Source organism: Prionailurus viverrinus, chromosome B1, assembly GCF_022837055.1.
Source record: "Prionailurus viverrinus isolate Anna chromosome B1, UM_Priviv_1.0, whole genome shotgun sequence".
In the NCBI taxonomy this organism is placed as follows: Eukaryota; Metazoa; Chordata; class Mammalia; order Carnivora; family Felidae; genus Prionailurus; species Prionailurus viverrinus.
In genome coordinates this window covers 2,777,920-2,790,184 of record NC_062564.1, presented here as the reverse complement: position 1 = coordinate 2,790,184, position 12,265 = coordinate 2,777,920, and the positions used below count along the sequence as shown (strand labels likewise).

The following is a 12,265-nucleotide window of genomic DNA, read 5'->3' as shown; positions in this document are numbered from 1 at the left end:
CGTCCGCTCCGCCTCTGAAGCCCATGTTGGATTTCCTCTCTAGGTTGGAAGCACCGTGTTTTTCAGGTGCAGAAAAGGTTACCACATCCAAGGTTCTACGACTCGGACTTGCCTGGCAAATTTAACTTGGAGTGGAATACAGACAGAATGTATACGTAAGTGTGATTTCTTCCACCGCAGCCAGCCACAGCCTATGTGTTCTCGAACCTCTGGGAGGCATTTGCCCTCAAGGGAAATAATGAGGAATTGCCTGATTTTTGTTTGTTTGATCATTTCTAATTCCCTAGACCAGAATTTCTCAGAGTTTGATTCCCTAGAACCAGCAGCATCAGCGTCACCTGGGAGTTGGGTAGTGATTAAAATTCTCAAGCTGTGGCCCCAGACTTTGGGAATCAGAAGCTCAGGGGCTGGAACCCCAGTGGGAGCAAAAGGGAGGGACAGCACGCTATCATCACCCAGCTCTGCAGGTGATACTGGGGCACGCTAAGGCCTGAGAACATGCCCTAAACCAAACACAAGTGAATGACATCGGGAACACTCACAGAAAGGAAACTTTCTTATCCATGCTATTATTCTTCTAGAATGTTTACATCAGATTATTAAAGAGAGGGTAAAATGGATCATGAAATATGTCATGATATTAATAGAAATATCTTAAATGTTATTTTTTTATTTTAGAGAAAGAGCGAGCGGGGGGGGGGAGAGAGAGAGAGAGAGAGAGAGAGAGAGAGAGAATCTCAAGCAGGCTCCAAGCTCAGTGTGGAGCCTGAAATGGGTCTTGATCCCACAACCCTGGGATCATGACCTGAGCCCAAATCAAGAGTCGGACGCTCAACCGACTGAGCCACCCAGGCGCCCCTTAAACGTTATTTTTGAAGTCCATATGAGTTTATCATTCAAATTGTTATGTAGGATAAAATTTTATTTTGTGACTTAATCATGAGAAATAGAAAAGATATTGTGGGAACGATTCATAAGTCAGTATTTCACCCTCTATCAGCTTAATGAAATAAAAAATTTTAATCTTACTGTGTTAAATAAGAAAATCAGGGGCGCCTGGGTGGCGCAGTCGGTTAAGCGTCCGACTTCAGCCAGATCATGATCTCGCGGTCCGTGAGTTCGAGCCCGGCTTCAGGCTCTGGGCTGATGGCTCGGAGCCTGGAGCCTGTTTCCGATTCTGTGTCTCCCTCTCTCTCTGCCCCTCCCCCATTCATGCTGTGTCTCTCTCTGTCCCAAAAATAAATAAAAACGTTGAAAAAAAAATTAAAAAAAAAAAGAAAATCAAAAAAAGTAGAATATCATGAAAAATTCTTTTAATGGTGTATAAAATGTGATTTTTGTGTATTTATCAGTATTATCAGATGTATATTTAATTCAAAGCTATCATCTCTAATACTCTAGTCAAATGATATATGTGGATATTATGTGTGCACAGATATGCATATATATGTGTATATATATTTGCATATAGACTTGTATGTCTGTGTATATGTACATATACAAACACGTGTGTGTTTGTGTCTGTGGATCTTGGAGCTTGCTAATATCAGGTATTCGTGTGTTGAAAGTTTGCTGAAGCAGAAAATAGTATGATACTTACAGTTGCATTCATAATTTTAATGTTGTCAACTTGTTTTATAATCATCGGCAACGAAGTCCATTTCTTGAGACATACGTAAGAAGTTACTTGAGATTTAAACATTGCAATCTTACTTACTCCTAAATTACATTTTAAGAGAAGTAAGAATCTATAACATTGCACTCAGCTTTCTAAACATAAATCAAATTTTTACCAAAATTATTGAATTAACTCAATAACAGCCTGGTTAGCTGCCATCAGACAAAAATCAAGGCATATTTCTTTTTTGTGGGGCAGGCTGGGTGGCTCAGTTGGTTGAGCATCCAACTCTTGATTTGGGCTCAGGTCGTGATCCCAGGGTTGTGGGATCGAGCCCTGAGTAGGGGTCCATAAACAGTGTGGAACCTGCTTGGGATTCTCTCTCTCCCTTTGCTCCTCCCTCTCTTGCACATGTGCACTCTCTCTTTCTCTCTCTCTCTCTTTCTCTCTCAGTCTCTTTAAAATAAAAATTGAAGGGGTGCCTGGGTGGCTCAGTTGGTTAAGCATTCAACTCTTGACTTTACCTCAGACCCTGATCTCAACGGTTTGTGGGTTCAAGCCCCGCATTGGGCTCTGCACAGTCCTTGCGGAGCCTGCTTGGGATTCTCTCTCGCTCCCTCTCTTTCTGCCTCTCTCCACCCATCTTGTCAGTCTCTTTCTCTCCCTCTCAAAATAAATAAATAAACTTAAAAAAATTAAAATGAAATATAAATTTTTAAAAAAAGTGTATTTCTGTACCTGTGCCGATCTGTGTGTGTTTAGCTTATAGGGATGGTCTTTTAAGGAAATGTGACATATCATTTATCTTAATAGTATATCAGAAGTGATCTATTTATTTCAGCGCTCTGATTTATATTCTAAATTTCTACACGTAATTAATTACACACACTTATATGCAGACAGGGAGAGTAGAGAGAGGAGGGGGCAGGGAGGGAAGGATAGGTAGGGAGAGCTGGCAAATCCCAAGTTTTCATGATGTTAAAAGTTTCAGGGAATATTGGGGATATTTCAAGATACCATACTCTCAATTTTAAGTTGCAACGTGACTTTGCAGCCACTTCCAAATTTTGCCGCAGTTCCTGATTTCTTTAGACTCTAACTCTATCTTACGCAAAGTGCCAGTGCTTCCTAACAGAACGCGTGCCGTTTCAGCCCACGCCTGCAGACAGCCAGAAACGCCAGCCCACGCAGACGTGAGAGCGATAGACCTCCCCACCTTCGGTTACACCTTGGTGTACACCTGCCATCCGGGGTTCTTCCTCGCGGCCGGGTCTGAGCACAGGACGTGTAAAGCAGATATGAGGTGGACGGGAAAATCGCCTGTCTGTAAAAGTAAGTCGCTGAAGAGGGAGTGAACGCCCCTCCCTGCCGAGCCCCTAGCAGGAGCATCAACTGCCCATCGGGCTAGCTTCCGTCGTAAGATCCATAAGTAAACAGCATCATGGAAGTGATGTCGGTCACCCCAGCTGAATCTGTGCTTCATGTGGTGAGCTGTGTGTGTGAACGTGTGCGTAGTAAGTGTTTGGTACAACGGAGGCATAGTCGAAGTAGACATGTAGGTTTTACTATTTGCTATTCACACTTGAAACCACAGAGAAAAGCTGTCTGGTTCAAGAAAAACATCATGCGCTAAAAGGCCAATAATACAAACCATATTTTTGGAAAATGTATTTTTTTTTTGATGAAAATGGGCAAATATCACCCAGGATTGGTGGATATGTAAACGAAGCCGTTATTTTTAAGACCACAGGCTGTTTGGTGGCGGGATATACATCTGTGTATTCTTTACATTGGCTCAAATTACAAAAGCAATTGGCACGAAGGTGATGCATCAGTTACCCACGTATTTGTGTACTTACAAATGAGAGCCCTAAGACAGGGTCAGATCTGATGACAGCTGAACTTGAGATTCCCCACCAAACACAGATCACACACGCATCAAATACTACATGGCATAAACACTAAATATGGAGTGTGATAAAATCTGTGACTTTAGTTTTACTCTCTGGAAGCCTATTTATATTTCCAAATGAGGAATTCTTGTCTCCCTCGCCCTTCTCCATCAGATGCAGAAGAATGCGAACTTTAAAAACGTAATTTGTAGTTTGATGCAGACCTATAAATGCTAAGAGATTTTGAGTTAAAGCCAACGTGATAGACGAAAGTAAACGTCCTGCAAGGGAAACAATTTGGTGTTATTCAATATCTGTCAATTTGCACTTCCGTTGACTTGGGTGAGGACTTGGAAAGTCAAGAGGGGCTATGAAATCTTAGTTGTTCTGTATGCCACCTTTCACTGGCGGCTAGCATATCCCAAATAGGATCGAGAAAATGGATATCAACCACCCTCGTTTGCAAGGCTCTCTGTTGTAGCACACCACACAGACATGCACCTGTCACAGCTGCACTGGTTTTCACCATTAAGCTCCATTTTTTTTTTTTTTGACAAACACAAAGGATACTCTGCTGTGAATGTAGGGGTTTAAATGGATATGTAGAAGACATTCCTATTTTGTACCTTCAAGCAATCTGGAGAAAGGAAAATTGCCTCAATTTGACATTTTTTCAAACTTATTCAAAAATAAATGTTTTTGAAAATGATAATTTGTCTTTTTACTTGTAGGTAAAGGAGTGGGAGAAGTTAATGAGACAGTTACTAAAACTCCAGGTTTGTATTCCAGAACAGTCCTAGATCTCAACCACATAAGCGATTTGTTCTCTACTCTGTACAGGGAAACAGATTTTAACACGCAAACTTCCGACTCCACTAGACCATGAGCGGGTTAGCGATCCAGCCACCTAGCGCGCCGAGCCCACGCACATTTCTTTCTTTCCTGACGGTGGTTTGTTAACGGAATGACAACACTTTACTTAAGACGAGAACCTGCGGCACGATCACACACGGTTTCATTAAAAGGTGCCTCGGGCATTGTGTGGGCAGAAACGGACTCGAACTGTTGATCATAGGATGTGATATAATGGAGAGCCTTATAAAGAGGGTTGCGATTCTTTCCTCTAAACCGGAAGCTGATGTGAATGAGGCATTGGGACAACGTCAGCTGTTTCCTTGAGCCGATCGGATGTAGAGCTCCATTTTCCCCCCGTATCTCCATAATCCAGGCATCCTCTGCCTCCCAACGTGTTAATTATTGCTTTTTGTTGTATGTGGTGCCTTGCTAGATGCATCACACGGAAAATCGAAAGATGCAGTCCTGTTTCCTAAGCGACATGCTTACTGCTCCAAATCCTCTGTGTTATAAAGTTAGAGACTCTTTTCATCATGCGTTGTGTCCCCAACTTACAATGTAAGTCAACCTTTTTTTTTTTAACAGATATAGAAAACTTGCGTACATAGATAAGGTCATTTCCCTAGTAGTTTCCTTATTCGACTCTGAACACCGATCTTTTAGACAGGAAGGTCTGTCCTGACATCAGATGCGGAAACCGTATGTGTAACGCTCCCGTTGAGTCACAACGCTGTGTTAAAACACCGCAGTCTCAGCCGGGCCAACGTCCCGACACGATGAAAGGAATTTTTCCACCGTACGCCATGAAGCGTAAAAACTCCTTCTTAAAATCGCTATTCAAATGTTATTTACAAACCGAATACGGAAATCAATAGTCTTTATCCAGACAACATCGTCCTCAGTGAAAGGAAACACAATCTGTTGCTGTGATGGTGTGTTTGTTCTGTTTTTGTTTGCTTATTTTTTTGTTTCAGATATTGAGATACTTGCGTACTTTATTTTGAAGGTGCTTCCATCCTCATCAGTCCACCTTTTCTCATTCCCTCCGAGGGGACTTGCTAGTTGTGGTTGTCTGTCGAGGTAGCGCGTCGTAACAAATCTCCGCTTGCGGTTGTCGTGTCACGCTGCAAACCAGCAGCAACAGAGCAGATGAGAAGGCCCCCGGGGATCACCGTCACCACATTGCCGATGGCCATGTTGATACAAGCAAGCCAGCTCTGGGACGCTGGTTACACCTTCCTGCACCCAGTCAGGCATGACCCATTCCTCTGATACACCAACAAGAGCCACTCGTCAGTGACGGGCTGGAACCACTACATCCATAGCTTCCGCCGAGTGGGTACATTCTCACGTAGGGAAAACAACCCTGATAGGATTCTAAAGCCTGTTAATTTTAGTGAAGGAAAATACAGTCTTTTCAGGTTTGCCTGAAAACTGGGCCCCAAAACGGCCACTGATAGACAGGCAGACGTGTTGAACGACCCTTATCAATAAGCAGATGTGTGCGATGTCGTGTTGGTACCGTAGTTTTTAACCTTTCCTAAACTTGTAAAAAGCACTATGATCGCAAGCTGAGTCTACTGAGAGCCACGGGAAGGGCCGACGCTCGCTCCTTCTTGGCTGCCTCCCTAGCTGGTCTCGGTTTCATAGGCACGGCCGAGCTGGCCAGACAGGACGATGGCCGGTTGCGCTGAAAGGGGCACATGAACGTAGATAGTCTATGTGTGTCCTAGAAATTGGTTCCAGCAAGTGGATTCGCTAAAAACCTTGATGTAGGGAGAAATGCATCTTTACGTACCTCCATGGCATTTGACATCGTTGCCTCTAACTTTCTTAGCAATCAGGGATGTTTTTCACAAGAATAGAAGAGCGTGGGTGGGTGGGTTGGGATCTCCTTGTGAGATAAAGACCTCCCGCCCCAGAGCACTTGTGTCTTTATGAGCTGGGTGAGCGCCCTTTACTGGCGCTTTGACGCGCAAGCTTTCCGAGGGCAGGCAGTTCCCTGGTGGATGATACGCGCCAGCTCTCTGAGCTTTCTGTGTCTTCCAAAGAGTCGACCTGGATGTTAACGAACAACCGGTCGTGGTTTCCCGGGTCAGTCTAACATCTTATTATCAGACACAATAACCTCACCTCATATCAGTCGCTCTGGTTCACCGCACCCTCTGGCCTTGGCAGCTCCGTTAAAAAAGGAACGTTTTGGCACCTAAAGTGTTTCTCCCACAAATCAACACACGGACGTGGGGGTGCATCTCACAGCAGTCTCCCTCCCCATTCCATTTCCATCGCATACATGCCGTAGAGGGCCTGGGATAGGTCATCTCTGTCCTCATCACCGTCATGATCTGTGATCTCTCACTCAACACGTATTATGCCTCTGTGTTGTAGAATATCTCAATTTAATTTTTCTGTGTGAGCTAACATTCCTCTGGTTTTTTCCCCCCCCACAGTTCCTTCAGATGTATTTTTTATCAATTCAGTGTGGAAAGGATATTATGAATATTTAGGGAAAAGACAACCTGCAACTCTAACAGTTGACTGGTTCAACGCAACAAGTAGTAAGGTGAACGCGACCTTCCTCGAAGCCTCGCAGGTGGAGCTGAAATTGACAGGTAGGCCCTGAGGAGTTTCATCTTCCTCAACGAAGAATGTGGGCCGAGGCAGACCCTTTATCTCCTCACAGAGGAGGGAGCTACCATTTATTAAATGCTCATTAAAATTACATTGGCTTTGCGTAAGCTGTGTCTCATGGGATCCTCTCGATAGCCATGGTAGGTTGGTATTCTCATTTTTAAAGATTACAGAACCAGCCCAGAAAAGCGAATTAATGTGCTTGCGATTATGCATGTGACATACTAAGTCAAAGATGTAAGATTTATATCCAGAGCTACATGTCTCCAAACTTCCTTGTGTCAGTATCCTTGTTTTCCACTCACGGTCCTCGTGAGATTTATTTGTCATCCTGCTGTTAAAATGAAAGCAGCTCTAATTTATAGGCCAGACCCCATTTTATGTACTTAACTTATATTATCTTCCTCATTCTTACGTCTGTCCTATGATATGAGCATCTTTATCAGACACATTCTTTACTGATGATAAAAGAGAGAGAGAGAGAGAGAGACCCAGGAAAATGAAGTGTCTTTGCTAAGGTGCTTTGGTAGAGGTAGAATTTGAACTCAGGAATCAGGATTTCAGCACTTGGAACCTCGAGTCCACACTCTTAATAAGGGTATCGCCTTTCTGACTATATAATGTCTTTTAAAATCTTCTCATTTATTTCACTTCTCACAGCTATGTATCCTTGTCTATAGACCAACTCCAGGAGGGTAGGGATTTTCTCTGAGCTATTCTCAAGGCCCAGCCCTGGCCCTGAATACCAAGGGGCCCCGAATGGCACCTGCTCTTTCTCCAGCCACTGGAAAGTATGATGGCGGCTCAAGATCCCCCCCTTCCTCACATTCCCCTTTCCTGCTTCCTGGAAGTGGAAAACGTCCCAGTATACATACTATGGATTGAGGAAAAGCGAAATCATTTCAACTCCGAGAGGCTTAGCAGGCACCTATCTGTGAGCCCACGGTCTCGCAGCCACACGCGACTTCCTACGTTGACCCTATAACTGGAAAAGTGATTAGGCCACGTGCCCAAAGGTACCCGTCATCAAAATCCACCCAGGAACTTTTTTAAACGTCCAGATCCCTCAGTCTTCCCCAGCTGCCTGGCTTAATCTTTCTCCTGGTAGAGTTTGCATTTATTCCTTTCTCAAAGAAGGTGGCTCCCCGAAGAGGGAGGGAGGAGGAAGGTAGAGCATGCAGAGCCGGCCGCGGCCACACTGAGGCCCTGTGGGGGTGGCTGTTTGCCACATGAGACCGTATTTCATTACGTCTCCCTACAGCGTGTAGACCTCGGCTTCAGAGTTTTAGAGGTTGGATGCAATGCCAACAACACGGAGCTGCTGAGGGCGGGAGGAAGACCAGCCCAGAAGGCCCGGGACAGTCCCTCTTGTCAGCTGGGCCCCACTGGTTCCCCTCCACCCCGTGTGCCCGCCAGTGGAGACCGGGTCCTGGGACAGTAGAGATTAGCTTCTCTAGTTAGTTTGCAGTTAGTGTGAATTAGTATCTCACGGCCGCGTTTTCTGGAACGGGCAGCAGCATCTTCCTTTGACCCCGTGTTCTCGGCACGGAGGACATTTTGGTTTTAGGTTATTATTCATTTAGTACTTGTTTGTTTACTTATATACCTACTTCCTCCATGGGGTGGGGAGTGAGCTCTGGCTGTCAGCGCAGTCCCCGCCTGCGCCTCGCCACGTCACCTCATCTCTGGGCCGTACTGTTAAGTGTCATTCTCGCCGCCTCACGGGAGGCCGAGAGGTGTGACTGTGCGGTCTCTCCTGCCCAGAACCACACCGGCTACTCAGGGATGCTCGGCACGTTCCGCTCGCCGTGCTGTTCACTCTGTCTTTAGAAGGAGCCATATTTAGGGGCACCTGGGTTTCAGTCAGTCAAGCATCTGACTTCGGCTCAGGTCATGTTCTCCCGGTTCTTGAGTTCGGGCCCCGCGTCGCGCTCTGTGCTGACAGCTCAGAGCCTGGGGCCTGCTTCCGATTCTGTGTCTCCCCCTTCTCTGCCCCTCCTCCATTCTCTCTCTCTCTCTCTCTCTCTCTCTCTCTCTCTCTCAAAAATAAATAAACATCAAAAACAAAAACAAAACAAGAGGTAGCCATATTAGGGCTTCTGGCTGGGGTCTCTTTGTCCTCACAAATGACCAAAATATGAATTTAAAAAGCTAGATTAAAACAATAATATAACTGAGTGTGTATAACCTTTATTCTTTCTGTGGGATAAAGACGTCGAATGCAATGCAGCGGATGGGTACGTGGAAAACAGAACTACTGAGGCTCAAATATAAAAATAACAGCTATAATTTCCATTACTTCTGATATTGTCCTCTCTGTACCGTATTCCAAATCAAACGGATTGAACGCCTGAGTTATTAACCCTTGTGAAATCCTCCAATGTAAGAATCACCGACTTTGATTTTCCGTAGGTGTTTACAAGAAGGAAGAAGCTCACTTACTTCTGAAGGCTTTCCAAATTAAAGGTCCCGCAGATATTTTTGTAAGCAAGTTTGAAAATGACAACTGGGGACTAGATGGCTATGTAAGTACTTCCTGTGAACGGTCATCACACAGGGACAGAACAGGCACTTAGACCCACGTCCTGTATGTAACCCCACATTCCACCCCAAAGTCTGAACATGGCCATTGCGTAACCGCTCTGACAGTTCTAAAGAAAAAGTCATTCCCAGATAGAAATTTAACAAGTGCCACTAATATCCTTCTTTGCAAGTTAACCATCGTTTGTGTGCCGACTCATTGTCCGACATAAGGGTATGCGGCCTCATGTGATGCTCCCCAGCCAAGAGTGTGTCACAAAGTGAGTTTAACATGACGTAGGTTATATATGAATTCCTGTATCTGTCCCCCTTTACAACCCATGAGCATGTTCTCGATTTTACTACCTGTTTCATGGTGAAAATGAAATAGTGAGGATTTATGTTAGTCCTAGTTCACGTGTGTCTTTTCCAGTTTTTAACTACTGACGTGTCACTGGAAGGAAGGACACAAGACACCATATTTAACCTGTACTATCTAGCTATGAGAATACAGTTCTATTATGACAGAACAGAGTATTATTAAGCCCCGCCATGCATTGTTTTTCTCTTCTTCATGCACATCAGGTGTCATCAGGACTTGAAAGGGGAGGATTTACTTTTCAAGGTGACATTCATGGAAAAGACTTCGGAAAATTCAAGCTGGAAAGGCAAGGTAAATGCTCGCATGTTATTTTTTTAAAGCACATGTCAACTTGGCCTTCACGTTATCGTGCTGAAAAGAAATGGAAAGGCCACGACCTTGGAGGAAACATAAACAAAAGTATCGGGAGAGACAACCGTGTTTTACAACAGAACGGAAAAGAAGTGCTGGGCACAGCAGAACCGACAAATACGAAGCTGGAAGAATGCAGTATGTAGGCCAGATATGGAACTAGTATCCTTACTATATTAAAGAGATACTAAAAACACGGAGACAGTGAAGCAAAGGTGAAGCTCAATTAAGGAACTAAGTAAACTACATAGCCCTAAGAAAATTAGAAGAGGGACTCGGAGTAACCAAGAAAGCACGGAAAAATCTTTAACTTCTAAGAAACGTATATCATGGCAACAAAGGTTTTCCATTTTTAATGATCAGAACATCAGATTTTTAAAGCAGTTGTTCTGGGGAACAGTAGAAACAGACACCAGGGCCCTCCATTCGGGAGGTGTCCAGGCAGAGAAGGACAAGCTGACTCTGCCCAGAGACTCTGCCTTTAGAGATTCCAGCCGGTCAAGTGTGGAAAACTCTTCCCCGTGCACCTCACACGACTATCATAGTTGCTTAAATCAATAGTTTTATGCAATGTGTCCCATTTAATAAGAAGCAGTCTATTTCAGTGTATTTCACTAAAGAAGTGAGGACCGTATATTGCCGGGGAGAGAGGCGCATGACTTCTACAGGAAGAAAAAGTTTACTGCAGATAGACAGATAGATCTTCCTTCCCTGCTTCCGATCTTTCCCTGCTACTTGATTTCTACCTTGGTTATCGGAGAAAGAAAATATGTGAAAAAAAAAATTCACTAGGTTAGACTCTTCCCCCATCTACCAGCTAGTTTTGTAATCGAGGAGGAGTTAGAATCTTCTTGGGCCTGTCTTCATCTGACATCTCAGCAGGGAAGTCCCTTCTGGGTGGTCGGGAAGATTAAGAGACAGCGGAAAGCGTTCACTTTGTGCACGCAGAAGCTCTTTGCACACGAGAGTCGCTGTGGTTGTCACTGCCGACGGGGATGAGAAAACACATGTTTGTCATGCGATTAGCATCCCATTTCTCCTGAACAACATAGACTACTTTATACCCTACTTGTAGAACACTATTAGCATAATAATTTGGGGGGGAACATTCTATCCATATAGGCTTTGACCTCTGAGCTGCCTTTCAGAGGCACAGGGGTATAATATTTTGTGACGATTATCACTCACGACTCAGTTCATAAGACTCTTAGCAAGATACTGAGGGGTTCCAAAGGATACATATACCGACCTGTGTATTATTATATTTAAAATAAAAACTCTACCAAAAAGAGTAATCAATCATAAACTACTCTAATGCCACCATTCCAAATGCAGCAGCTCAAACTAGAAGAGCTTTAAATTACAATGTGAGCAGTGGTACTTTAAATTTGGCTATGTTATTTTGAGGTAATGACATAGAGTAAATGCATTGGACCAACGCTAATGATGAGTCAAGTTTGTTCTTGCTCTAAGCCCAAAACCCTAGAGTTACGTGCCCTCCCTTCTCCCCCGGCACATGCTCCAGTAATTCCGCTTAAGGACGCCCCGGGGAGCTGTGTGCCATCCCCCGTGGACTTCTGGGTTCACTCACCCCACAAACCCGGCCCGTACAATCACTGTGCTGTTGCCCCTTGCCTTGCGTGACGCCATTTCTTCCTAATCGGACAAAATAGCAGCCTGCTTTAGCACGGAATCTTTATTCCCACGTGATGATGAGTTTATTGTCAGGAAAAATAGTTCGCCTCACTAGTTTGGCTAACCCCTATTTTCATGGATGAAAATAAACCACCTCTTAATCGTCTACAGTCAATAGATAAACGGGAAGACAGTGATCTTTAAATGGATACTAAACCAGCTTGGGTTGAAAGACCACCCTAATGCAGAAACTCCAGTAGGAACCCGAATGATAAATTGGCTTTCCCATTTAAACTGAATCACCCCACCCCCAACCTCACATACACACGCAAACAGTATGGAAGAAAACCAGTGTAAAACACGCATCTGTTAAGCGACTTG

The 12,265-nt window shown here is 44.3% G+C and overlaps 1 protein-coding gene across 1 annotated transcript in view; it reads left to right on the top strand.

Annotated features, from left to right (window-relative positions):
- The window catches only part of CSMD1 (CUB and Sushi multiple domains 1), a gene marked incomplete at its 5' end in the record, with an annotated part of 688,146 nt that overhangs the window by 666,106 nt on the left and 9,775 nt on the right, over nt 1-12,265 (top strand). The window contains 6 exons of the mRNA XM_047855978.1: nt 44-155; nt 2,771-2,950; nt 4,242-4,286; nt 6,816-6,977; nt 9,409-9,521; nt 10,102-10,189. Of these exons, the coding sequence (XP_047711934.1) occupies nt 44-155; nt 2,771-2,950; nt 4,242-4,286; nt 6,816-6,977; nt 9,409-9,521; nt 10,102-10,189 (700 nt within the window). The remainder of the gene's footprint in view (nt 1-43; nt 156-2,770; nt 2,951-4,241; nt 4,287-6,815; nt 6,978-9,408; nt 9,522-10,101; nt 10,190-12,265) is intronic.